This window comes from Peromyscus eremicus, chromosome 3, assembly GCF_949786415.1.
Source record: "Peromyscus eremicus chromosome 3, PerEre_H2_v1, whole genome shotgun sequence".
NCBI classification, from domain to species: Eukaryota; Metazoa; Chordata; class Mammalia; order Rodentia; family Cricetidae; genus Peromyscus; species Peromyscus eremicus.
Window position 1 is genome coordinate 71,258,448 of NC_081418.1, and position 26,878 is coordinate 71,285,325.

Below are 26,878 nucleotides of genomic sequence, written 5' to 3' on the forward strand. Positions count from 1 at the left end.
GGTTTCTCTCTGTTCTCCTTCCAGCTTTTGAAGCTACAGAGGGCTAGACGCATGGAAGGGGCCCCAAAGCTGGTTACCATGCTCTGACCATGCATAGCCACAGGGCCCTGGTCCTCTGCACAGGCACTTCCGCTTGGTGCCGAGCCCTGGGAGGCCCCCAGAGCCTGTCCAGCAAGAATTGTCCAAAACCAATCCGAGAGAAGGCGTTTCGCAGATGGGAGAGGACAGGGCTCAGGCTTCCTGGCTGTTAAACACACTGCAGTGTCCTGGAACTGTCACTCTTTGGCTAAGAGGACAGCAACAAGGTCCACCCAGAAGACCCAAGTCTGTAGTTTGCAGGCTGTTGGAAGCACATTCCAAGCATACTCATGGTTGCACTTGGCACGGAAGGGGAACCAAGCCCTGATGGATGAATTTTTTTATCCAGTGTGCTGTCAGCCACATTTGATGATGACATGTAGATACATGTCTATGTCACCGAGATTCCTTGTACTAAAGGAAGAGATGAAAGAATTGATTGTAGTGGACAGTGATCCAGATCCACAGGAAGAGCCTGACCTTGAGAGCAGGCTCGAGGGAGGGGCTGGAGACCAGCCTGCGGGTCCTAGAGCCCTCTTGAGGCTTCAGAGCACCCCTCCATGGTTGTAAAACTGTGACAGAAAGCCATAGACCATCATGGGGTAGCAGAGGGTGGGGCCCGTGAACAAGCATTGGTATTGCAGAGCGGACAAAAGTACTTGGGTTACTAGAAGATGAACTACAAACTGACTATCTTAAGTCTAGAGATGTTGGAGACCTGAAAGAAGGAGACACGGCCTTGGGAGATGGTAGGAAGCCCTCTGGGTGGTGGGGTTTTCCGGAAGAGGTCACTTACAGGTGGCATCCTAGAGGGAATGCATTTTTTTTTTTTTTTTTTTTTTTTACAGAAAGCTAGAGAACATGCTTTTGATTTTGCTCAGGACTTTGGTCTCTGTTGCAACTACTCATATCTGCTGCTGTGATGTAGAAGCAGCCATAGAAAAAATGCAAACAATGCCCATTGTTATGTGCTAATAAAACTTTATTTACAAAACCAGAAAAGTGCCCGATTTAGTTTATGGTCTGTATTTGCCAACTTTGTGCCAGAATTGTGGCTCTGAAACCTTGCTACAGAGTGGAATCACTTGGGGCAGTTTAGAATCTGATAATGGGGCAAAGGCAGATAGCTATGGCTTTCATTCTTAGCACACTAAAAAAGCAAACAAACCTATGGATACCGGCCTCTCCTCCTCAGGAATGTGGATTGAATTGACCTGGCCCGTGGCCTGCGCATCAGGATTATTTTTAAGTGCCCCTAGATAATTTTAATGTGAGGTCAGGCTGGAAAACTTAGAGTCTTTCCGATGGAGGATCTGAGGCCCCCCCAGGATCCCTGGTGAGGCCAAAGTTTTACATTTCAAGGTCTGTGTAAGGAAAATCTTGGCCCATGTTAGCATGGGCTGGTGTGGTTTACAGATGTTCCAGAGGTAAGGACGCCCTTAAGGTCAGGTTTATCTTCCTCAAATATGAGAAGAATGGGCTTGCAAAATAGAGACCACTGGGAGAAAATGCACTTTCTAGAACCCATGACCAACTCCTGCAGGGCCTGTGCTGCAAGCCTTGTTATTGTTTATTTTACAAACAGCCCATAAAATGCTTTTCCTTCCCAGGAGCTGAAGACCCTTCTGTTCGGCTCTACCTTTTGCTGCTTCAGTGAAGAATGGAAACTTCAGAACTTTTCCTTCAGTGACTCCGCCTCGTTAAAATACGGCATTGTGCAGAACAAGGCAGGCTACTCTTGGGCTCCCCAGGGACCCTTCTGGGCTGTCCCACATAAAGTGGGAACACCATTCACATGGTGACCTCTGAGAGCATCAGTGGGATGATCTGGCCTACCCTGTAATCCCCAGGTTATCACTTGGTGCAGGCAGTTAAGATATGGTTTACTAGAGTGAGAAGGGCCATTGTAATCCTCGCTGGGGACATTCACTTCCTCTGACACCAGGATATCAACATGGAAGAACAGAAGGTGGCCTTGACCATGCTTGGAGGCTTCGAGATCCTTCATAGGCCAAACCTTGGGAAAGGCTGGGGGTTTCACAGGTAGAGCTGGAGAGGGTCCCTTTCAGAAAATGGAAGCCAGAGCAAGGGTAGGGGGCCTGCTTCAGGAGATGCCAAGGCATCATGTGTGCTCAACAGGTGTAGGGAGAGGGTGCAGTGGTTGTTACGGAGCCAGAGTTAGGTGAGGCACACTTTGTACCTGCCCTGGACATATTCAGCAGGATAGTCTCAAGTAAGGCCTGGGTGTTCCCACTCTGAGGCCGAGGGCTGCAGGAGAGCTCCACTGGGCACATTTCTCAGCCCTGGAGCCTCCCCTGCCTCTGCTGTCTGAGGAAGGGCCCTGAGACTCCCAGATTCTACCTCCCTCCGTGGTGTGGCCAAGCTCAGCTCCTCTTTTACCACAGCTTTTCCGGGGTATCCTGACCTATTGCTCTGACAGTCCTTGGACACGGTGGGAGCTGTCTGAGTGACTGAAAACCCGTGGTGATGTGTCTAACTTCACATACCTGCCTTTGTAAATAGTCACTTTCATCCCGTGAGAAAGTATCTCAAACTGACCTCTTCTTTGCAGCAGGGTTAGGCTTGGTGTCTACATATAGACAGGTCACCTTGCTGAAGATCCCCTGTGACTGGGGCTAGAGGCTGGTGGGTGGAATGGACAGCTCCTTGGGGCCATTTTCACTGGTAGTGAGTGACATGTGTCTTTCTCTGCAGGGTGGTCCCTGTGGGGTTCTGGCGGCTGTTCAAGGCTGTGTACTGCAGAAACTCCTGTTTGACGGAGATAGCAAAACCAACTCTAATCTGTAAGTCGGTGCTCATCTTCCCTTCTCAAGGCTTCTTTCGAGTGTCCAGAATAAATAAGCAAGGAAGTGTGGGTGTTCCCCGATAGTTCCCGTCTCCTGGAGGTCAAGACAGGCAAAAGCAGTTAGCTAGCAGGGCTCCTGCTGACCTGGTTACACGGACATGGTACTTTTGCTTCTTGGAGCAGGCAAGGTCGGTGAGTCATGTTTTGTTCCACATGGCAAGTGACTAAAGATGGCTTTGCATCTTTACCCACCTCCTCGGACCCCTTGTGCACCCAGAAGTACCTGCTGACCCTCTGACTAAGTCCAAGGCTTCCTCCTTCCCTCCCTGCTTATCTCTGTCAACAGCCAGAACTGCACATTCCAACCAACTCCACTGTGCATGACTCTCTCCCCTTTGTGGCTTCGTATTTTCCATTTTACACACAGAGAATTTGTTCCTAGGCACCCCTGCTCATCCGCATGTAGTCAACACTCCTAGAACAGCTCTGGGCAGTGAGGGAAGCCCGTGCTTTCTCTCCCTCCTTTCACCAGAGGTGCCAACCAAGAGCTTCGAGATTTGCTATTGATTTCTGGGCAGGCCAGCACTGTCTCTGCTCTCCAGAAGCACTTGACACTCCTGATGTGGCAGTACCTGCTGAGTTCGGGATCCCCGCCACCCTCAGCAGGGCCCTTGCCCACTTCCCTTCTTAGCTTGGACTATAAATCATAGAGATGTGATGGTGGTACCCTTTCCCTGATGGCCACTGGCATTGAGCAGGAGAGACAGACAGACAGACAGGTGGTGACGGGGTCATGCATGCTACCAGAGGTGGGAGAGCAGGCTTCCTGCAGGTACATTTGAGTCTCCTGCAGAAGTGTCTGCAGAAGGAAGGAAGCTCCTTATTCTCCATCACACATACATGTCATACTTCAGTTCCTCTAAATTTTCCTGCCTCAGCATATACCCTCCAATTCTTTCCCTTTGTGCCCAGGCGGGTTATCTGCTGGCCTCTCTCACTACCTTGTCAAGGACGGCCTTCCCTGACCTCCAGGGAAGGTAAACCCATGCCCTGCCTCTAATCCCGCACAGTGCCTGGTCCACAGGAGAGGCCCTTAGGATTTTTGTTGAATGAGTGCATGAGCAATGAATGAGTTGTCCAGACAAACAGGGAGGGGAGGCAGGCAGAATGGTATTCCACTAAAGAGAACAAGATGTGCAAAGGCCCTAGGGCATGGAGAAGAACAGAGGTTGCCTGAGGTGGCCAGGGATGGGTTAGAGCCAAGCAACCAGGAGGGCCTATGGGCTCTTAGGACTACCAGCAGCTTTGAGTAAGCCTTGGCCCTGGCCCTTGTGCGTGATGCCTCATGACTCATGTCAGCCCACATCGCCCTCAGAGCCTCTTTAGATCCCTAGCTTTGGACTTCTAGAGGAGTCATACATAGATGGTTTCCCAGTAGTCAGGATGCTTTGTTGAAGTTCTGGAAGTGGGATGCCGTGCAGGATACAAGCTGTCATAGTTTCTTACAGCCCACAGGGGAAGGGAGCCAGAGCTGTGAAGGCCGAGGCCCCTCAGGTTGGAGCCTAAGGTGATTCTGAGTCGAAAGAAAACCCTACCAAGTGGTAGAAGGTGATACCCTTTCACTGGCCTCACATTGTTTAGCACCTGTCAAGCACTGCCTGGCATTGCTGCATGGGCAGCTGTACCAGGGCTCTGCTAGGGAGAGGAGCAGGGAGAAATGTGGCCTTGGCTTAGAGCTGCTGTGTGCTGGGACCTGAGAAGGAAAGGAATTCACCTGGACAAAACCCAGAGGCCAGGCCTGCTCTGTTTGTATGTGGGACCCGGGTCATGCGGGGAGCTGGGGCTGGGGGGGCACACCTAGGAAGAGGAGGAAAGTTGCTTTGGGGGGTTATGTGATGTATAAGGATTGTGTTCTGCGTGGGAGCTATAATGTTGGGGGATTGTGCTGTATGGGGCGTGTGTGGGGGAAGGTTGTGTTGTATGTGGGACTTGCTATATGTTTGAATTACTGCATGTGGCTTGTATGTATTTTATGAGGGAAGCTGTGTTGTGTGAGAGAGAGTTGTATTATGTATGGGTTGTATTACATTGGGAGGGTTGTGCTGTGTGGAGATTATATTTGTATGGGAGTTACGGAATGTAGAACAGTTGCATCATATGTGGGATTGTATTGTATATGTGTGAATTTTGTTTTATGGGATAATTGTGTTCTATTTAGAGGGTGTGTTATATGTGGGATTGTGTTGGATCTGAGGTTTATCTTGTATGTGAGGTATGTTGTATATAGTGTGTGAATTATGTTGTGTGAGAATTGTGCTTTGGGACTGTGTTGTGGGTGATTGGAAGGTTGTATTTCATGTGGGGTATGTGGTGTGAGGGTTGGGTTGTATAGTGGCTGTGTTATATGTGGAAGTTGTGTTGTACTGGAGTGTTTGGGTAGGTTATGTTGGAGTGTTTGGTTAGGTTATGTTATTTGAATGGGTCATGTTTATAGGAGGTTGTATGTGGGTAGTGTTATGTCAGTGGGTTACGTCCTGTGTGGGATGGGTGATGTTGCATGTGTGGGTTATGCTGTGTGAGGGTTGTATTGTGTGAATAAGTTTTGTTATGTGTGGTTCATATTGTGTGAGTATGTGATGTAGGATCTGTCTGTGGAAGATGATGAAGCTCCCTTTCTTTGGGCCTGGTAGCTCTGGATGCTGCTCATTATCCCTCATCCCTGTGGTCCTCAGGCTAAGTGCACAGGGTGTTCCTTCCTGCTCAGTGTGAGGGAAGCAGGAGCACTTGGCTCGGCTCTCTTTCAAGTCCAAGGAAACTTAGGGAGAAGTGGTGGAGGGGTGATCTGTAAAGTCCCTAAGGCCCTCCCCCCAGCTGACTAGCACCAACTCTTGCTGGCCAGAGGGCTCTAGGTAAGGGCACTGATGCACTCCCCAGTCTCCTGTCAGAGGAGTGATGCTGCCACCTTAGGCAGACAGGGACAGGGAGGGGAAGCACTGGGGACCCAGGACTTAATCCGGCATTGTTAGAAGGACCGAGCAGGGGACTGTTCTGGGCCAGGAGGGGGGGGGTGCCATTTGCAGTTTGAGCCTCTGTCTTGCTAGTGTTCTGCAGGTTGAAGTCTACAGTAGGCATCCTTATCCAGCGGGTGTGGTGTGTCCTGAGGGAGGAGGGAGTCAGTGTGCTGGGGTGAGGCGGCAGAGAGCACAGGAGCTGGCCAGGACCTGGGTGACAGTGGTGGTCGAGGGCTCGCATCTCTGGGTTAGGAAATGCAAATGCAAACAGCCTTGTAAAAAACCTTCCAGGATCATGCAAGTGAATAGGTCCATTGAACTCAGCTCATCATAGTACAGGGGAAACCGAGGCCCGCAGATGGAGAGAGGCTAGCTCAGGGTCAAAGTTGGCACCACTCCTGAGCCAGGATTGGCCTGTGATATCTTCGGCATGTTGCTGCACACTAGAAGCAGTGGGGACCAGGGACGGAAGGGAGAGAAGAGGCCGTTGGGGCTGGAAACAGCTGACGGATGCTTCGGCACTCTTCAGGCTCTCTGTGTATAAAGGGCTTCTCAGCAGAACCTCCTCTGGCCCGAAGAGTACAGACAACTACTCTGTAGTCAGATGGGATGGGTTGTGAGTGCAATTATGTCTGTTTTAGATCTCCAGTTGGAGTAACTTTCATGCCAAGTACTGGTGGATAGAGCCATCCATGTTCCTGCCTGGGCTGTGTATGCTCAGAGGCTTTGAGGCCTGAGTGGTCCCTTTTCACTCTGAAATTTTACGTTTTTAGAAACGGCCCAGTTTAATAAGAGCAGGGTTGGGGCGGGGAAAAGGGTAAGCTCCTCCTTTGGTCTTGGGACTGTGACGCTTCTCGGGGTGCTCTGCCAACCCGAGGATCTTCCACACATGCAGCAGCTCCTGGGCTGGGTTCTTGCACACCGGGTCTGAAGGATCCCGAGAAAGGGACAAGGCTCTAGGAGAGCAGAGCTGAGGGTGGGTGGCCCCTTCAGGGAAGCCAGGCAGAAATAAATGGTGCTTGGCGAGGCCGTGTGTTTTCTGTATGGGTGTCTGGCCTCATTACGACTCAGCCCATCAGGGTGGCAGCTGCCTCGCCTCACTTAGCCCGGCAAAGCCAGGCGGCAGGATGCGGTGTTTTTCCACTGGACAGGAGCTCTGCAGCTTGGCTCATCCCCTCCACAAGCCCCAGGAGAGCCCTTTAGAGGCTGGCAGGAATGCAGAGAGGGGATCTAGGATGTTGCCCTCTTACCATACCTCCTTTCTGAAATCATGAGACTTGAAGAACAAAGCAGGAGCCCTTGCCTTGGACCTCCAGATACTTGGTCCCTGTGGCCCCCAGCCAGCCAGCCCTCTGCTCTCCCTCAGAGGAACAGAAATGAGGGAACCGTGGCCTGGACAAACTCTCCAGCTTTATCCAGAACTTTCTATAGACTTAGTTCACATGGGTACAACTTTGGGGACAGGTACAATTGTCTTGAGATAATTAGGGTAAAAGCACCTGTTTTCTCTGAGACACTAGGGCAAACACAGGCTTCCCACCCCGCCCTCCCTAGGCACTTCAGCCTGCACTTCTGGAGGAATTAGACTCTTGAAGAAACTTCTGCTGTAAGAGCCTGGCTGGGGGCCAGATTCCTGGTGGGAATGTTGATAAATATGTATCTGATTTCTAGGTAATGGAGGACCTCCTCCGTCACCAAGGGGTTGCCAGTGAAGCCATTGCCCAGATACTGGTGAGGGTCAAGTCCTGGTTGTGTAGGCAGGTACAGGTGACACATCTTTTTGTTGTCACCTTTGGGATAAGTGCGTGTTTGGGGTGTGGTGTGTGTGTGTGTGTGTGTGTGAGACCCAGAGAGCCCCGACAACTCTGGGTAACTTAAATGACAGAACAGCAGGACTGAGGAGGGTGTGGGCTCCCTGCTGCCTGGGGGCCAGATACGGACCCCGGACCTCTTGACTGTTGGTCACTGCATTTTCTATGATCCACTCTTATCTAGAAAATGAGGTCTCAAGGTCTCAAGAAGCCATGCCTCAGAAATATGGCGAAGGCCAGGATAAGGTGGGGGCTGTAGAAGCTGCTGACTAGAAGCTGAAACAAATGAGAAGACTCCAAAAACAGGCCAGCTCAGAGAGGCTGCAGGCAAGGCCAGTGGGAGCAGGGAGACACTGGCCCAGGAGCACGCTCTCGTGAGTGTGCCACAAGATGCTTGACAGATGGGCTGCAAGGCAGGCGGCGGTTCCTAAAACCATGGGTTAGCTCGACTTTCCTTTACTCTCCTTCCCTTTCCTCCCTGTGACTTGGATAAATCACTTCACCCCCAAGACGTAGTTCTTCATCCTTCAAGAGGATGATAGCGTTCTGAACTCTGGGCTTGTTTTAACAGGCTCATGTAGTGATACATATAGAGTGCTCATCATCAGTGCCAGGCACTTGCTAAGGACTCCCGCGCTAGCTTTTAAAAATCTTAAATGACGGGCTAGAGGGATGGCTCAGTGGTTAAGAGCACTGGCTGCTCTTCCAGAGGGCCCAGGTTCAATTCTCAACACCCACGTGACAGCTCACAACTGTCTGTAACTTCAGTTCCAGGGGACCTGACACCCTCACATAGACATAAAGGCAGATAAAACAGCAATGTACATGAATAAAAATCTTGACTGTCACTGCGCTGAAAGGTTCCCAAGCCAGGATTGCATGTTTCAGTCCTTCACTTCAAGCGCAGTGTTCAGATGGGGTCCCCATGGCTCCTTGACTGTGGGTTTTCCAGCCATGGGTGTCCCAGGCAGTGTGCTTCTGTTCAGGCAAGCTTTTACACAGCTCCTGCATGGTGAGGGTTTAATCTGGGTGGAGGTGGGGTCATTGTGGGAAGAAGTCCCATCTCGAACATGCTGGTGCATGTGTACTATGAGGCGGGAGGTGGTCGAGGAGAGAATAAAAGTCAGCGGGAGGAGGGGAGTAACCATTCAGTGGAGCACAGGTCAGAAGAAGGTGGACATGAGATGCGGGCATGCAGTGAGTAAGCCATTGCCGTCGTTTGGAGAGCCGAGAAGCCTGTCTGTAGTTTCCGAATCCAAAGAATTAACAGCCAAACCCTCTCGCCTGTTGTTTGCCCGTCTCTACCATCCAGGCTGCCTTGTCCTTGGCATGGCCTCTGCTGAAACCCAGAGAAATGTTTTTTCAATGTTATTTTCCTAGCAAGTGCTGACCTGGGTCTGTGCTCCCAACAGTGTAGGCCATCCGGTTTGGCGATGAGACGGTCCCCATTTCCTGTGAGAAATATGGCAGGCTTCCTGAGTTGGAGGAGGCATCAGGCGGTCACTGGCTTCTTTTCTTCCAGGCTGAGCCTCATTGTTCATCTTGTTGCCTCCACAGCCTAGTCAGTGCAGGAGCTCCACGTCAGTAGGTGCCAGGTGAACCCCCCCGCCCCCGTCTGTGGATGTGGCCCATGTGGTGACAGTAGTGATGGAACCAGAGACTGAAAACTCCCCATGCGTCAGGATGCTCCCAACCCTGAGGGGAGCTCAGTGTTGATGCCACTTTCTAAATGGGGAAACGGAGGCACCACCGTGTCTTGCCATCTTTTGTTTTAAAACAAGTAGATTTTCACTTTAAATAACAGCCTGGCTGTAGATGCGTGGCCCTGTGTCCCACCATGGTAGCTGTTTACTGGTCTCCTGGTTTCTCTCCTCTTCCGCTGGCAGGAGGGGCGGATTCCAGCACTCTCTCGCTCACGCATCCCGGTGTGGAGGTCAGGCGTTCTGTGGTTAGTGAAAACCTGGAGTTCTTCAGTGTGCATTCCTGTGCCCTGCCCCCAGCAAGTCTTCATCTTGTTGGCTAGGAAGAGATTCAAGCCAGCTTCTGCAAGAATGCAGGGAGCTCCACAGAGCACAGAGGGAAGCCAGGAGCATCGCACGAGGAGGCCTGGAAATGCCAAGTGGAAAGAAACGGCTATATTTGGCCGCTGCCTTCCTCCCTCGTATTCTCGCTGTGTCCCAGGAACCTCTTAGTCACCGTTCTTATTGCAGGATGGCTCAACGGCTTTAGATGTGGTGACCGACTGAGCTTCCTAAAACTACCCTGCGCCTACGTGCTGCTGCTTTGGGTCCTGCCTCTCTCTCTCTCCGGCCTTCCTCTCCTGTGCCTTCCCCGGAGGTCCATCCTAGCAGCCCTTCTCATCTAGGAAATCTATGCCAGCCCACTTGGTCCTCTGCTTTCCATGAATCTCACAGCTTCTCAAGGGGTCTGAGGAGGGAGTGCCAGCTCCCGTCACAACAGGCCACTGCTGCCACTCACACGCTGGTTTCAGTTGGCAGCGTGGAAGCACCCCTACAGCCATCCCTGAGTCTGACTTCCTCACCCATAACTTGTATTTACACAGTCAGCTACTTAGGTACTGGCTCCTGACCGCTTGTGGTCTCATCCGCCCCTAGCTGTTGGGACTGGCCAAGGCCAGGGCAGGGTAGTGTGGCAGTAGTGCCAGCGTATTCTTGGTCCTGTCAGAATGAGAACTCCTCTAGTAGTTCATGTCCAGGCCCCGCCAAGCCTCTGAGGTCCTCTTTGCTCCAGTAGGTAATATTCCTGTCCCTAACCTCAAGGCCCCCTCTCAAAGCTCCTCCTATGGTTCTTATCTGTAGAGCCTACAGACCCCGAAGCTTAGCCAGGGATCCCTAGCCTGCAAGGAAAAACGTGTTTGATAGGGCATGCCTGTTCTGCTTTGTGTTTTCATGAACCTAAACATGTCCCCTTTCTCATTAGCAGGCTGCAGCCCTCAGACTCCCAGAGGACCCACTGCCTTGCCCTGGCCCTTGCAGACATCTTGTGGCGAGCTGGAGGCAGAAAGCAAGCCGTGGTTGCTCTGTAAGTGGTTCTGGGGATCGTATCCCATTTAATCCCCAACTTGTTCTGGCCCAGCTGATGGCTAAGGCTGTCCTGGTCTAGGACAGAGAGTCTGTGTGCTGGGCAGCTGAGCTCTGCTGATGTCCAGACTCCAGACTCATGAAGGAGAGTGTGCTCCTGCCTGCCTGCCACCCAGGAAGCACAGGAGAAAGCCTGTAACCCAGACACTCAGTTCTCCTCAGTGTTTCCCTGATGCTGAGGCCACAGGCTGACTCAGCTGTGACATCATGAATCTGTACCACCATCCAAGACCCCAAGGCATACTTCTGCCTGTGTCACTTGGACCTCATTCCAAGTGAGGATGAGATAGAGAGGTGAGTGGCAGAGGCTGCAACCTAGGCCCTGGATTCTGTTACCTTGACAGCACCTCCATCCTACCCCGCCCTCAGGTAGTCTGCTGGATCTTCAGCCTTGCCCCTCAGGGTGGAAACATCACTTTGCCCAGCTCTGTGGCTAAGCTTTGGTGAAGGATGTGGTTTGGGGACCAGTTTGGTTACTTTAGCATAGTGCTTAAGAAGGGGGGCTCTCTAGGGCAGACTCTCAAAGCTGTTGCTTGTTGGATATGTAACCTCGAGAATTGACCTCACCTCGCTATCATTTGTTGACTTGTCTAGAAAATGGGGGTGATAATAATAATGACTTAGTGGTTGTGAGAACTAAATGAGTAAGCATAAATAAATGATATGTATTAAATCTAATAATGTTACCAGTATGAAGCATTTATTAATGTAAATAATAATGGTGGGTAATAAATGTGATGTGCTTAGGGCAGTATCTATCACATCAGTTGTGGTTAGAGTCGTCAGCTACTGCTACCTGCCTTATGCCAGGCAGCTTATTAACCTTGGCACCTATCAATTTGGCAGCTCTAAGGGCAGAGGGTCAAGACTTTATAGAACAGAAGCCCAGAGAGGAAAGGTGGTGTGTCCCGGGCCATGTAGAAGCTGGTGACAAGTGGGTCCCGACCCAGATCCTACTCTTAGTCAGAACTGCCCTGGGCTACACACCCTGTTGTTGCTGGGGGTTGTCTCAGTGGGTGGGGAGGCTTCGAAGAGGATGGCTGGAATCCTGGCCTCCGTGAAGACAGCGGCAAGCTGGCAGTCCTTCCTCGGCAGATGTGTTTGCCAACTGTAAGGGAGAGTCAGGTCTCCTCCTGCCAGACATAGGCGTGGTTGTTCCGAGCTCACCCACCACTCTCTTTTTCCATGCCCTGGACTCGTGGGTGAGTTCAGAGCAGGAAAAACGAGAACCCCTTGGCTCTCTTCTCTCTGGAGCTGTTTCTCCCGTCCTCATTTATTTCATGGCACATGTGGTCTTGCTGGCAGGAGGGCGTGCCTTTTCATCTGGTGGAGGACTTACGCACCTTCTTTTCCTTTTTAGGGCTTCAGGAACACCACACTTCAGTCCAACAGGGAAATACAAAGCAGATGGAGTCTTAGAAACAGTACGGCTTTCTGGAAAACTATCGTGCCACCTTTGGCCTTGTTTGGGGACTATCTCCTTTCATATAAGTAAATCCTCCCCCAGCTGGGGCTGGCTGGCCATCCCTGCAGCCCAGGCCCCCAGAATTCTGCCCTTTGGGGGTCAGGGAGAGGTGGGTGGCTTTGGGGATTGGCTCACTGGCTGGGAGGCCCAGTGTCTCCCTATCGCCTCCATGTGCCCAGGTATGGGGTGCTTTCTGTGCCCTGGGGACCCTGTGTGCAGTGTCCCCTGGCTACACTGGCCTCCTGCACCTCCTGTGTCTGTCTCTAGTGTCTTTTCTAGGATTCTCGTGGATGGGGAGAGGCTTTGGAATGTAGAAAGTCGGGGGGGGGGGGAATTGATAGCATGGAGCAGCAGTCATAGGCCCAACCTGAGTGCAAGGCTCAGGGAAGAAGTAGGAAAGACATATTACTGAGAATGCAGATACAGTGGAGATAGTCAAAACTTCATACCCCTTCACGGACTGTTTTTATTTTAGCCGATTTGTTTCCTATGACTTAGCCATGTGCACATGTGACCCCCGAACCCTCATTCAGGGCCTTGCTTGATTAGACGTGTTCTGGACATGGGTTTTTTTTGCTGACCTGCTTGAGAACAGCCTGTTGGGTTTTGACCTGGCCTAGCATGGTGACACGGAGAAGTGATTCTTCCCTGCCCCTCCTCTTCGTTGTCCCACCCTCGAAAGATGGGGAGCTGGATCCCTGTGTACCATGACAGGGGAGTACAGGGGACTCTGCACCAGCTCACCCAGCATTGCTGAACAGTCCAGAATCACTCACAAGACACTGTGCACCTTTTTTTTTTTTTTTTTTTTTTTTTTTATAGTAAAGCCAGGGCTACAGGACCTGACCCGGCATTGGGCACAGTCCCTGGGGACATGTAGCTCACCCTGTGTGTGTTTCTTCACAGCTCACCTTGTATAGTTTGACCTGCTCTGAGGACCTGGTGACGTTTCTCCAGCAGAGCATTCATCAGGTATGAGCAGCGGTTTCCTCGGTGGCGTGAGCATTGCTAAGCTTCCGAATTTCTTTATGGAAGAGGGTGGTAGGCGGAGTAGTGTTCTGGTCACCTCCACCCTGGGGTTGGCAGAGAGACTGGGCAGAAAGTGCTGACGGGGGCTGGAGAAGTGCGGCTGTGGGTGGGAGACACAGTTTCCATGACATCCTTGCAGGTTGGTAGTGGTCAGAGGGCCCAGGGAGCTGTGGCAACTGGGCTGCATCTGGGAGTAGAAGCCAAGTTGAGGCTTGGCTTTCTAGGGCTTTCCCTCTGCTGAAGTAAGCAGCCACTCAGGAAGGCTAGACTCTGAATCAGCAGAGAGGGTTCTAGGACAAGCTGGGAGGTGACAAGAAAGTAGCTTTCTCGGTGGGGCTGCAGGGGACCCTGCTTGGCCCAGGACCTCGCCAGTGACCTGGGGAGGCGGGCTGAACCATGCAGGATCCTACAGCGCCTGGTTTGCGCCAGTAGACCTGCACTTCACTGCTGGTTCTCAGATTGGCTCATGGCCTATGGCTAGGTTAGAGGGGAAACATAGGGGTCTTGTAATTCCCAGTGGGATAAAGCACTATGGAGTGTGTGGAGGATAGATCATACATTTGAGGGGCAAAGGACTTGACTTATGGGGATAGTCAGCCTGGCTTTGGATCTTGCTTTTGACTCTGAGTGGCTCTGAGACTTGGGCACCATCCTGAAGCTCTCTGTACCTCAGTTACTTCATCTGTCGTGCCTGGATAACAGCTGTGCCTGCCTCACACATTGTGCAGAAGCCCTAGGCATAGGCATATAAAGAAGGAAGTCCTTTCTGAAATGGTCCTGCTCCATGAGAGTCAGGAAAGGCTCAGGGCAGGGGGCGGGGCGGCGGTGGCGGTGGTGGTGGTGGTGATGGTGGTGGTGGTGGTGGTGGTGGTGGTGGTGGTGGTGGTGAGGTGGGGGCGGGGCATTGAGTGATGAGCCTCGCAGGGAGAATTGGCTGGAGGTGGGACTCAACCTAAAGTTCCTCCTGTTAGATGCTCTTTCTCAGCACATTTCCCTGAAGGTCCTGAGGGTCTTGGCACAGCCCCAGCAGCATCCTGACCCTGACGGCACCAGATGTTCCCTGGGAAGGAAACAGAGTCCCACTCTAAGAATAACTGAAGACAGGCATGGTCAAGGGGCACTGGCCCCACTGAAGGCCTTTCTTCCTAGAGCTGTCACTTCATTCTGGGGCAGCCCAGGAGAGATGGGGGCCTGTACAGTTGTCTCGGTTAGGGCAGCTTCCAGCTGGGTCTAGGCAGAGGGGTTGGCATCTAGGGAAGGTCCTAAACTAGCTGTCTGTCACTTGCCCCATCCATGGTTCTATTTTTTTTCTTAGAATAACCCTGAAGGGTGTCTAGCAATGGCACAGCCCCCCCCCCCCCTCGCCTTGCTGAGAGCAATGAGAGAGCTTGGAACAAGGGCTAAGAGACCTCCTGTTACATGTGGCCTTGGCCTTGGGAAAGCCCTGTTTCCTCATGTAGAGATGAGGAAGCTGGAGAAGCTGGAGCAGTTGAAAAGCTCCTGGATCAATGAAGACCCTGGAGCACCTGTGGCAAATGCTTTCTACACAAAGCGCAGGCACTCTGAGCAGAATCAGGGCTGCCTGTTGAATGGAGGTGTCTGAGGACACAACGGTGTGCCTAAGGGATGCCAACAGAAGGTTGTCCCCTTAGGCAGATGGAGCATGGAGCTGTTCTAGCCAGAGAAGGAAAGTGACCGAGGACCAACCAGGGGCTGTAATGCAGTCGATGAAAGGCTCCTTGGCCAGGTCACTGCCCCTGCAGTGATGGTGGCCCTCAGCACTAGGGCCTATGTATCTTTGCCTGCAAGTGGGATCTGGTGCCTCAGCCTGGGGTTTCCATGAAGCCTGTGCATGACAGAAACCAGGAAGGAGTTCAGAGAGAGGGGCCTGCTGTCAGCTGAGGGCCCTCGGTTCCACCTTAGGGCTCTAGGCATGTCTCTTTGCTGGCCGTGGCTCCTCAGGGCAGTCTGTCTAGTCCGTACTTGGGCCCCATTCCTCTGGAAACAGTGCTTTTCCCCACAGCTTCATTTCTGTTTTCTCTGGAAGCAGTTGAGCTGCCTCAGCACTGAGGACACCAAATCCATTTTTCATGGGCTGTGCTTAAGAGAGGCTCCTCGTGCCAGGCTTGGAAATGCATGCCACCACAGCCCCAAATCAACAGCCTCCATGTTGTTTTCATTGCTGTTCACCACTTGAGAGGAGTCTGGTGGCCCAAGCCAGTGCGGGAGGCTTCTGTCCAGCTGCCCATCGGAATACCTCCGTGGGCTCATGTCTCTCCAGGGCCAGAGCTGTGCTGAGAGAACCGTTCCTTCTTCCCAAGTGGCAGCAGACATTGTTCCCACCTTTAGCCATGGTTTCCGGCCCAGGTTGCCTTTCATGCCATCATGATGCCCTGAGGCCTCCCATGTCTTGGCAGCTTGAATTTGATGAGATAATTTTAATAAATATTTTTAAAAGCAAGAAGGAATATTGGTGCCATTCAGTGGTGTCCTGAGAGGGCAAAAAGGCCAAGTTGGTCTGGGTTCTCTACCCTCTGGGGGAACAAGGCAAGCTCTCTCTGAGGAGTCCTAAGGCCTGGGACCGCGCCACACTGCGCAGTAATAGCTTCTCACTGTGCATTGTGAGTTCAGCGTCCGTGACTCACATGGCCTGTTTGCAGCTATGCTGCAGCCCTACAGGGTCATAGGCTCCTCAGGCTTGGCTGGGGAGACAGATCCTAAACCTGAGGCTTCCCCTAGACAAAGAGTAACGCCATAGCAGAAGGGGAGACAGAGGTGAGCTTGGTGACTTCCCTAAGGATACTGCAAGGTTGTGTCAAAGCTGCACACAGGATCTGCCGTCCAAGTCCTGCCAAGCTTAGGTCACCTGAGTGGGGACAGCAGCATTACTTTGCAACCGTCACATCCACAGGAATTGTCTTTGAGAATGTGCACCATAAATAACCCAGGAAATCTGCAAGGCAGGGTCTTAGTCATCTTTGTTTTTCATTGTAGAAGCCACAGTACCAAGTGCCTGGTTCGAGGTCACAGGATTGAGATGAGGTTGAGCGATATTCATTCATTTTGTTTGTTACCAAAGTCCGAGTTGAGAATGTTTATAAAATGGGTGGTGTTTTCTAGGCTCTCTGGTCCCCTCTGACCAGCCTCTGGGCCCTTGCACTCGCTTTCCTTGGCTGAAGCAGGGGTAACTTCTCTTCTTGCTGTCTCCTGGACTTCTGTTAGACATCACACCTCCAGAAAGCCCTCTCTGAAACTCTCCTTCTCCACTCAGATTTGTGTGACACCTTCCCCTGTGTTTCCAGAGGAGCTTGTAACCCTGTGCTGGATGAACCATTCTCCACACTTTCCAAGTTTTTTTTTCTTTTTTTTTTCCCTTTTCCTTTCTGAGTTACCCGTACCGAGCAGACACAGGCCCACCTGCTTCTTAGGTAGCCCCTTTAGTAGAGACCAGCCTCCTGTGTTGTTTACTTTGGAAACAGGTTCTCTCTGCACAGTCCAGCTTGACCACACAGTCATTTATAGCCCACAGTGGGCCTGAGCTTGCAGTACCCTCCACCTTCCAGGGCTGAGATCACAGATGTGCGCTACTGTGCCTCGAGGGAACATGCTCTTGGTGCAGGAACTTCACTCACTAGTGTGTTTTTATGCTCAGTTAACTGACGATTTGAGTTACAAGATGAAAACAAAGACTGTACTTTGAAGGAAAGATAATTTTATTAGAACTTCGAGCTATCATAGTTTCCGAACTGGAATACCATATTTAATTCTGAGTTTCTTGGTAGCCAAGGAAGGAATGAAAATGTACTCGGTTACATCATTCATGTTGAAATAGCCATTTCTCTTTTTAGCTTTAAGTCCAAAAATTATTGTTGACATACAAAGAGTACTATTATAACTGCATCTTCAAACACAGTTCGTCATGCCCAAGTGGGAGGAGTCAAATTTCTTACTGGTTTGGGGCTGGGAGCTATTGATTCTGCATTTCAGTAGACCATTGTCTTAGGTTTCTATTGCTTTGATAAAATGCCATGACTAATACAATTTGTGGAGGGAAAGGGTTATTTCAATTTACAACTCTTAGGTCATACTCTATCACTGAGGGAATCAGGGCAGGATCTGAAGGCAGGAACCTGGAGCAGGAATTGAAGCACAGGCCGTAGAATGCTTCTTACTGACTTGCTCCCATGGCTTTCTCATTCTGCTGTTTTATTTTGTTTTTAAACATTTTTAATTTTTACTTTTATCCCTCTTACTGAAAATATTCTTTTCTCACATAACATCCTGATTCCAGTTTCCCCTCCCTCTACTCCTCCCAGTTCCTCCCCACTGTCCCCCCTCATCTGGATCCACTCCCTTTCTGTCTCTTATTAGAAAAGAACAGGCTTTTAAGAAATAATAATAATAATAATAATAATAATAATAATAATAACATATTATCAATCATCAGTCAATAAAATGCCCTACAGACTTGCTCTGTACAGGCAATCTGGTGGAGGCATTTTCTCAGCTGAGCATTTTCTTACCAGATGACTCTAGCTTGTGTCAAGTTGCCAAACACTAAAACAGAACAATAATAACAACGAACAAAATTAACCAGCACAGCTGTGGTCCCTGGGCTAATGAGTCAGGTAGATAGTACAGAGCTAGAAGTGTACCATAGTGTGCCACAGCCATTGTGGGTGCCAGGCATGCCCTGCTCTAAACCATAGTGTGCCATAGCCACTGTGGGTGCCAGGCATGCCCTGCTCTAAACCATAGTGTGCCACAGCCACTGTGGGTGCCAGGCAGGACCTGTTCTAAGTGCTTTACAATTTGCTGTAAGCAGAGACTCCTCCTTTGCCTGTAGTTTACAGTGGAGAAAGGTGGGTAGGAACCAGGAAGTTCAGAAACACCTCCACAGCCACATGGCTAGCTCAAGTGGTAGAGCCAGCAGCCATGGGCTGGAGACTAAGGTGCAAAATAGGCCAGATGAAGCATCAGCAACATTTTAGTATCAGACAAATGAAACCCAAGATAACCAGATAATCAAAATTGTATATTTAAAAACCCTTTTAAAAGGGCAACTTTGTAACAAAAGTGGGCAACTTGCTGGCTTCCAGCCCTGTTCCACATCTGCTGTCTACTTACTGACTGACTAACTCAGGTCTTCTGTATAAGGAGTTGTGTCAAGCAGAGCCCTCTTAGACCTCCACTGTGTTGCACAGGAGCTGGGCAGCTCGTTCTCTGGTAGAGGCGATAACAGCAGAGCTCAGCTCTCTTCCGTCAGGGTCAGAGGTGACAGTGGTCCCATGATGGAATGTTCTGTCACTGCCGCTAGCTCCGGGGCTTTGGTGCTTCTGAGGTCATATATGGGCTCCATGATGGTGTTTGTGTTGCCCAGGTTTGGGGGCTCAGTTCTGTGCTCCTCTGTCCTTCAGAAGGCCTGGCTAGGAAGATCTGAATGGGATGTATCCTCTATGGCTACCCACCAACCTCTGTGACTGGGCTGGAGGCCATGAAGCCGTGGCCCTGGCAGGCTTTCCCCTAGATATGGCTGCACAGTTGGCTTGAGGTGGCAGTGTGTGTCTGACAGCTCCTCTTTCCTCCTCCCTCAGTTTGAAGTGGGACCCTATGGTTGCATCCTGCTCACCTTGTCTGCCATCCTGTCCAGGTCCCTGGAGCTGTGAGTATCTCCCTTTGTCTCCCTTTATTGTCGGTCTTGCTCTCCGGGCAGCACAGTTGATGAAGCAGCCAGGAAGGAGAGCTGGCTGGGCTGGAGAAGAGCAGTCACAATCTATATACACATCTTCCTGGGGCTACCTTCTGTGCCCTTCCCATATGTACCAGGGACAGCGGGGGAGGCCTCTCCCTCCCTCAAAGAGCTTCCATGCAACTGCAGTGCCCGTGGGCTTGAGCACGCAGTGAGATTCCCCTGACACGTGTGCAGGGTGGGTAATGGAGGCAGAGACCTGGGCATTGCCATGAGGGAACCCAGCGGATTAATAGCACATGAATTTTCTGTGCAGTACAATCGATCGATCCTCCATTCCTTCCAAGCAGAGGCAGGTCTAGGGTGCGGAACTCTGGGGGAGGGAGTCTGCTTAGGAGTACCTGGTGAGGGGGATTTGGGAAATGGCTCTTAGCAGGTCTGGAGAAAGGGCTGAGCCTGGGTTGCCCTGGCAGAAAGAGCATTTGTTCCCCTGTTGTGTCAGCTGGACTGGTGGCCTAGTGCTGTCGCCCTGGGCCTCTGCTGTGGGTGGGAGGAGGCATGGGGCTTTGCAGCCTCGTGCACTGGCCCTCCTGCTGCTCGCTGCTGCTGACCTTATTAAACCCGAGTGTGCACAGCACTTTCTAATGGCATTTTATTTCTAATCCTGCCATAATGATATGATTCATTCCTGGTATGGGCTCACGTGCGTGGAGACCATAAGCCTTTCTACCTTCTCCCAGGCTTGATTTGTTAATCCCTGGATGGAGGGAGGGCGGCCTAGGGAGCTTTCAGCCTCACTTGAGGGGAGCTCTGCTCTTGGGGACCCAGCCTGGTAATTCTCCGTTCAGCTTCCCCATCTGTGCAGGGACTTCTGGCCCAGGGTCCAGGTTATCCTGCCTATGGACGCACTGACGGCTGCACTCATTGGAGCAGCCTGAAGTGAGTAAGCACCCTGGCCACATGCAAGCTCCTGCCTGTAGCCCTCTCCCTCCAGAAGGGACTCAGGGCTCTGCATCCAAGTGATCTTCCCATTTGGCCGAGCAGAGAACTATTGCCACCTCTCACTGACCCATTCAACCTGGCCAGGCAGGTCAGGGCAGGTCCCATCCAGGCTTTGTCCCTTGTGGGCATCTGTCAGGGTGGGGATAGCAGTTACATTTCTGGCAACACATGCATGTGCATACATGTGTGCTTGAGCTTACTACACACACACATACACACACACACACACACACACACACACACACACACACACACGCATGCATGGATGGACACACAGACACATAGACACTGACTCCTAGATAGGCATGCACAGGGATCTGCACATATGTAACATGGACACAAAGGTGTGGTCCAACTGACTCCAGGGCCTCTGGGCAGCTTTCTTGAGCCCTGTAGGCAAGTGTCTTGGGGTCCCTAAGGTAGGATAGTCTAGGTCAGGCCTCTTCCTTCCCAAGGAGCTGAATAGGGACCTGCTGTGGGTTGGGCTTTGTCTCACCCCAGTGTTCTCTCCTCACCTTTCTTTAGAGGACAGACCAATGTGCAGTGAGAATAATGACAGCCAACATGTTCTGCTTCTGCATCTGTAGCATCTGCAGCTTCAATGTGTCCCACTCTTTGCCTTGACAGTCATACTGAACCACATGGAGTCTCAACCCCACCCCACTGGGTGGGTCCACTATGGTCACTGTGGCTTTAGGAGGTGAATGGTTTGCCGAGGCTACACAGCAAGGCAAGCTGGCAGCCAGCTACCAAGCAGGCTCGCCCTACCTAGCTTTTTTGGTTTGCTGCATACAGAGGCGAATTTTGGGTGATAGACAGATTTAGGGTCCGGACTGATTGCTCCTCTGTGCTGGAGTTTCTTCCCCTAAGAACTGGAGCTTCCTGGGCTACTTATCCCTCATGGTTTGCCCCATCTTTCCTCTACAGGAAGCCCCTGGAACACAGGTAGGGCAAGATCACCTCTGCTTGGATGCTCCCACCTTGGGCAACCCTCTGGGAGCATGAAAGATGGGCTATGTTCATGCTGAGTGCTAGCTTCCAGTATGTGCTTCCTGCCAAGATTGAGCACCATGGGGCCTGAGGTGGGCCTGGTGGGAAGACCAGTCCCTGGCCGGGGGTGTCCAGTGTGAAGTAAACTTGAGGTGACATCAATTACTTTGGATCTGATCAAGCACGATGAGGCATGTAGACTGAAGGCTTCATCGAGAACCAGGGCAGGTCTGTGTAGCCTGGGTGACGTCTGCATGTACTCCCAGAAGGCTGCTTGAGGTGGGGAAATCCCAGCAGAGCTAACCTTGCCTGCCCCACCTGTGATCCAGGGGCTTTGTTCGGAGGAAAGATGGGGCCACAGTGAGGGCAAGAGCAGCTCATGCAGTCCCAGTACTGCCCAGATTCTGAGAGTGACGTTGAAGTGACCACAGCCCTCAGCCCCCAGTTTTGGAGGAACAGCTCTGCTGGTGATTGGCTCTGCTGGGTAGTGGCCCTAGAACTGGGAGAACCCACTTCCTGTCTACTACCTTTGGGGTCAGCAGTCCTCAAAGGTCTTTCTTCATAGACATCTGGACATAGAAACATCTGGACACCATAGTACAGATGTCACCCAGCTTAGGCACCAGGTGGCCCACCGGGGAAACCACAAATGCAAACCTTTGACAGCTTCATTGTAGATCAAGGGCACTTGGATCCTCCCCGACTCAGCTACCCACAGCCCTTGCTAGCCAGTGTGTCTTCAGTTCTTTATCATTAGCTGACTGGAGCTAGATAGTACTGTTTAAACTTTCACTGAAATGAAACTAAATCTAATTTATTTCTCAAAAACACAAAACACACACACACACACACACACACACACACACACACACACACACACCATTTCAAAGCTCACAGAGTAAAGCAGATGCAGTCAGGTGCCTGGTGAGTGTGGAGGTGGTGGGGAATGCTAGTCCCCTGTCTGCCCCTCCTCAACATCTGGCATGGCTCTTCCTTGGAGAAATCCCAGCTCTGCTTAAAAACGTAGGGAGCAGACTATAGCCGAGGGCCTTCCTGCTCTGGGTTCCGAGTCAGCTTGCAGAATCCTTTGATGCTGTTCTGGATGGTCTGTTAGTACTTTGGGTGGTAGTTGGAAACAGGTTCTAGGAGCCCAGAGAGGCTCTAATATCAAATGCTGCTTAGCCATGACAGTACTGAGCTGGGAAGGCCTTCCTAGTTCCTTCCAAACACTGTGTGTGGGGGGAGATGGGGGCAGGTGGGCAGTGAGGTGGATATTGTTGTTCTGAGATTGTACAGAGGATAGCATGATGACATGTGTGATGTGAATGTGTGACAGAAGGGGCACACACTCTCCCCTTCCTGGCAGGGTTCTCTCTTTAGCCTAGAGGTTGCCTGCATATCACTCACATGTCATTTCTAAGCCAGAGTGGAGCTATGGGCAGATGCAAACCCAGCATACGCAGCCCAGCTGCTCCTAGGAGCAGGCAGAAGCAGGCCTCTGAGCCTTGCTTCCCCCAGTGAAGACTGAGCTCGTGTAGGTTATTCTTTTCTCCTCACGATGCCAGGCTGTTCACATTCTTCCTTAAGATCTGCAGTTGCGTACAGTAAAGCCCATGTTACATTTCATGCTCGCCTGGCTTCCTCACACTGAGCGGTGTGGCTAGAGATTTCCCCAGGGAGTTCTTGCAAACTCCCAGGGATGCTCAGAGCCCTGAAGTCAGAGGACTCTCCAAGTCAGGCCTGGGTGACCCGGGGCTGGGGGTGGGGAGAGGAGAGGGAGGGTGCTGGGGGAGCACAGTGGGGGCAGTGCCGGTCAGTGGCAAGACGTTGTGCCAGCAGCCTGAACAGAATTTTTTTGTCCAGTAGACCATCAGTACTCATTACTGCAGCATCTTTGGCAGCTGAAGGGCAATCTTGAAAGTTCAAAAACATAATGTTGGGCAGCGCAGCCAGGCATTGAGGGCCAGGGCCTGGCCACACGGCATCCCACCGTGTGACTCTTGTTCTCGAAACTCTTGAGATTAAAAACAGCAGTGGCAGCCGGACCGTTTCTTTCCTTGAGAAAAGAGCCCTGAAATGAAAGTCAGCCATGAACGCTGGCTAGAAGGCAGGTGGCAAAAGGTCAGTCCCAGCCACAGGAAGCAGAAGCCAAAGCTTAACTCATTCCTGTAAAAGCCCGGGTGTAGGAGGAAGACACCTGGGAACAAATGCTGTCTTTGGGACTTGGGTGTCTCCTCTGTATCCTCACCCCTCTCTTATATAACAGCTGTGTGTCCAAGAAAAACCAGACGCTGCAGTTTGCGCCCTGCTAGGTGTCAGGCTCCCAGGCCTCATATGGTGTGGCCAGCCCGGGCTGCACTGGACATAGAGTGTGTGGAACCTGGTGTGCCCCCAGGAACACAGTCACAGCCCAGAGGTTCACCCCGTCGGTTGGGGAACCTTTCACAGTGAAGTAGGATTGTAGCTAGAGTTTTCCTGCCTGGCCCACAGTCAGAACACATCTCTCTCACCTGCCAGTCCCACTGCCCCTCAGACCCGACCAAGTAAACACAGAGACTTATATTGGTTACAAACTGTATGGCCGTGGCAGGCTTCTTGTTATCTACTTCTTCTATCATGAATTAACCCATTTCTATTAATTTGTACCTTGCCACATGGCTCGTGGCTTACCGGCATCTTCACATGCTGTTTGTCATCATGGCAGCTGGCAGTGTCTCTCTGACTCAGCCTTCCACTTCCAGCTTTATTCTCCTCCTTGTCCCGCCTACACTTCCTGCCTAGCCAGTGGCCAATCAGTGTTTTATTTATTGACTAATTAGCAACACATTTGCCATACAGAACATCCCACAGCATAGGATGCTTTGGCTTAGGTCAGGAAGTAGAGGCATGGGGAGCATAGGAGACTAAGAGCCAAGGTCAGTTTAGGGATGGCCTCTCAGAAACAGATAAAGGCAAGCACAAAGCTGTCCAGTGCAGACCCCCAGAGGGGAGCTAGGAGGCCAGAGACATGTGCAGGGAGGCCAAGAGCAGAGAAGCTCTTGTGGGGAACCTACATTGTGTGCACAGTGCTTGGCAGGCAGTGCCCTTAGAGTTCCCAGCTTTCTCAGCCCTGGACAATGAGAAACAAAAGCCACCAAGACCAGGAGCCCCAACTCCTGGGGTCTCATCTCCACAGACAACTATAGGCTCCATGTTGTTGGAGAGATCTCCAGCCATCTCCATCCTGGAGCTCCTCCATAATGTGCAGGGCTGCCCAGGATGGAGAAGGGCCCTTGTACTGGACCCATTAAGATCTTTAGACTGCAGCTGGCAGATGGGAGAAGTCCCTCAGTGAATTCCAATATTACTTCCCACAAGAGGAGATGACACTAACAAACATTTCCAGCTAAACTGCTGGAGACCCAAGTCCTGGAAATCCCCATGTCTTAGCAGATGCCTCACCCAGACTCCCTTATGCTGGGTCATCCTTTCTACTGCCCTGTAAGACATGGCCAGGGTCTTCCGTCCTCTCCCCTTAAGGAATGTGTCTTAGTTAGGGTTTCTCTTGCTGTGATGAAACACCATGACCAAAAAGCAAGTTGGGGAAAGAAGGGTTTATTTGGCTTACACTTCCACATCATAGTTTATCACTGAAGGAAGCCAGGACAGGAACTCAAATAGGGCAGGAACCTGGAGGCAGGAGCTGATGCAGAGACCGTGGAGGAGTGCTGCTTACTGGTTGCTCCCCAGGCCTACTTTAGCCTACTTTTTTATAGAACCCAGGACCGTCAACCCACAGGTGGCTCCACCCACAATGGGCTGGGCCCTTCCCCATCAATCACTAATTAAGAAAATGCTCGCAGAGCCAGGCGGATCTCTGTGAGTTCAAGGCCAGCCTGGTCTCCAAAGCGAGTTCCAGGAAAGGCGCAAAGCTACACAGAGAAACCCTGTCTCGAAAAACCACAAAAAAAAAAAAAAAAAAAAAAAAAAAAAGAAAATGCTCTACAGCACTGGTTCTCAACCTGTGGGTCAAGACCCCTTTAGCAAACCTCTAGCTCCAAAAATATTTACATTATTATTCATAACAGTAGCAAAATTATAGTTATAAGGAAGCAACATAAATAATTGGGGGTCACCACAACACAAGGAACTATATTACAGGGTCACCACTTTAGGAAGGTTGAGAACTGCTGCTCTGCAGGCTGGCTCACAGGTCAATCTTAGGGAGGCATTTTCTCAGTTGACTAGAGTTTGGGTCAAGTTGACCTAGATGTAGCCGGCACAGAATGTGCAGTCTGGAGGCAATTTAGCCAGAAGTAGAGGAGAAAAGGAGAGGGCCGTTGCTGCTACCTCGGGCTTTTGTGATCTTGTGGCAATCCAAGGAATAGACCGTAGGCCTGAGACCACCTGTCCCACTTCTCAGGGATCATTGAGAAGTGAAAGTAAGTCAGTGACATGGCTGGCAGTGTCACTTGTGTCTCCACGTTCAATAGGCCGTGCACAGGTCTTCTTCCCTGTGGGAGGGTGACAAGTGCTGCTCAGGTGTACTTGAACACTTAGAAGGAGTGAACTCGAGGTTTCAGATAGGCTCACACAAGCCCAGGAGCTTGACGGCCTTCTGTACTCCCAAGTTCAGCTGCTAGGCTCTGAGCTAGGTCCCCAGGCTGCAGAGTTGGCAAGTTGTCGCTGGGGAGTGCCCACTGGGGCTAGCTGTGGGCAGTAGCTCTGCCAGTGGGCTCTGAGCCTGGGGATGCGTGAGAGGGACCCACTCTGTGGTCCGAGATACAGTGTGGTTGACAGCTGAGTGGAAGGCCCTCCTGCCCCTCAGGCCTGTGTGTGTGTTTTAGTTCTCCCTACCTCTACCATTGAGGGCTCAGGTATCCAGAGGAAGAGGAGGGTAATGCACTCAACCTTAGAAGGGCAACCTGGACCCAGGGTGGGCTGCTTAGTTCCCTTCCTGTGCTTGCCACCCAGAATCTAGGTGTTATCAGGGCTTCGCTTGCTCACAGCTTCTCCCACAATGGGGTTGGCACCTCAGGTACCTGCTATGCATCCACAGGGTCTGGAGCCCAGTTCTGGGCAGTGAGGACCCAACAGGACATCACATGGTCCTAAAAGCCCTTGCTTCCTAGAGGGACAAAGTGGTCATATGAAGAACAGTGGGTATGAGCCCTGGAGATGGGATGGAAGGAGAGGAGAGATGGAGTATTTCTGTCCCTGGGCTAAAGAGGGCTCTCTCTGTGGAGCAGGGAACACTTTGCACTGCTCTGAGGATTGGCAATTCAGGCTTGTCAGGTAGAAAAATCAGCTGGGGTCTGCCTGGAAGGAGCAGTACCAAAGCCAGGGAGAGATCATGAATCATGAACTACAGGTAGCTTGGGGGATACTCTGGGCAGTACTGAAGGCCACTGGTTCCTTAGGGAGTACTCTGGGCAGTAGTGAAGGTCATGGGTTCCTTAGGGGTACTCTGGGCAGTAGTGAAGGTCATGGGTTCCTTAGGGGTACTCTGGGCAGTAGTGAAGGTCATGGGTTCCTTAGGGGTACTCTGGGCAGTAGTGAAGGTCATGGGTTTCTTAGGGGGCACTCTGGGCAGTACTGAAGGCCATGGAATCCTTAGGGGTACTCTGGGCAGTAGTGAAGGTCATGGGTTCCTTAGGGGTACTCTGGGCAGTAGTGAAGGCCATGGGTTCCTTAGGGGTACTCTGGGCAGTACTGAAGGTCATGGGTTTCTTAGGGGGCACTCTGGGCAGTACTGAAGGCCATGGAATCCTTAGGGGTACTCTGGGCAGTAGTGAAGGCCATGGGTTCCTTAGGGAGTACTCTGGGCAGTAGTGAAGGCCATGGGTTCCTGTGCTTTCTTTTTCTTCCTTTAGGAAGGCCTTTCTCCACTCTTCAGAGTCTTCCTTACACCAAGTAT

General features: G+C 51.5%; 1 protein-coding gene across 1 annotated transcript in view; it reads left to right on the forward strand.

Moving 5' to 3' along the window:
• The window catches only part of Mindy4 (MINDY lysine 48 deubiquitinase 4), a 108,187-nt gene that overhangs the window by 55,091 nt on the left and 26,218 nt on the right, over positions 1–26,878 (forward strand). The window contains exons 8-13 of the mRNA XM_059257879.1: positions 1,689–1,805; positions 2,794–2,882; positions 10,647–10,748; positions 12,168–12,231; positions 13,179–13,244; positions 18,896–18,963. Of these exons, the coding sequence (XP_059113862.1) occupies positions 1,689–1,805; positions 2,794–2,882; positions 10,647–10,748; positions 12,168–12,231; positions 13,179–13,244; positions 18,896–18,963 (506 nt within the window). The remainder of the gene's footprint in view (positions 1–1,688; positions 1,806–2,793; positions 2,883–10,646; positions 10,749–12,167; positions 12,232–13,178; positions 13,245–18,895; positions 18,964–26,878) is intronic.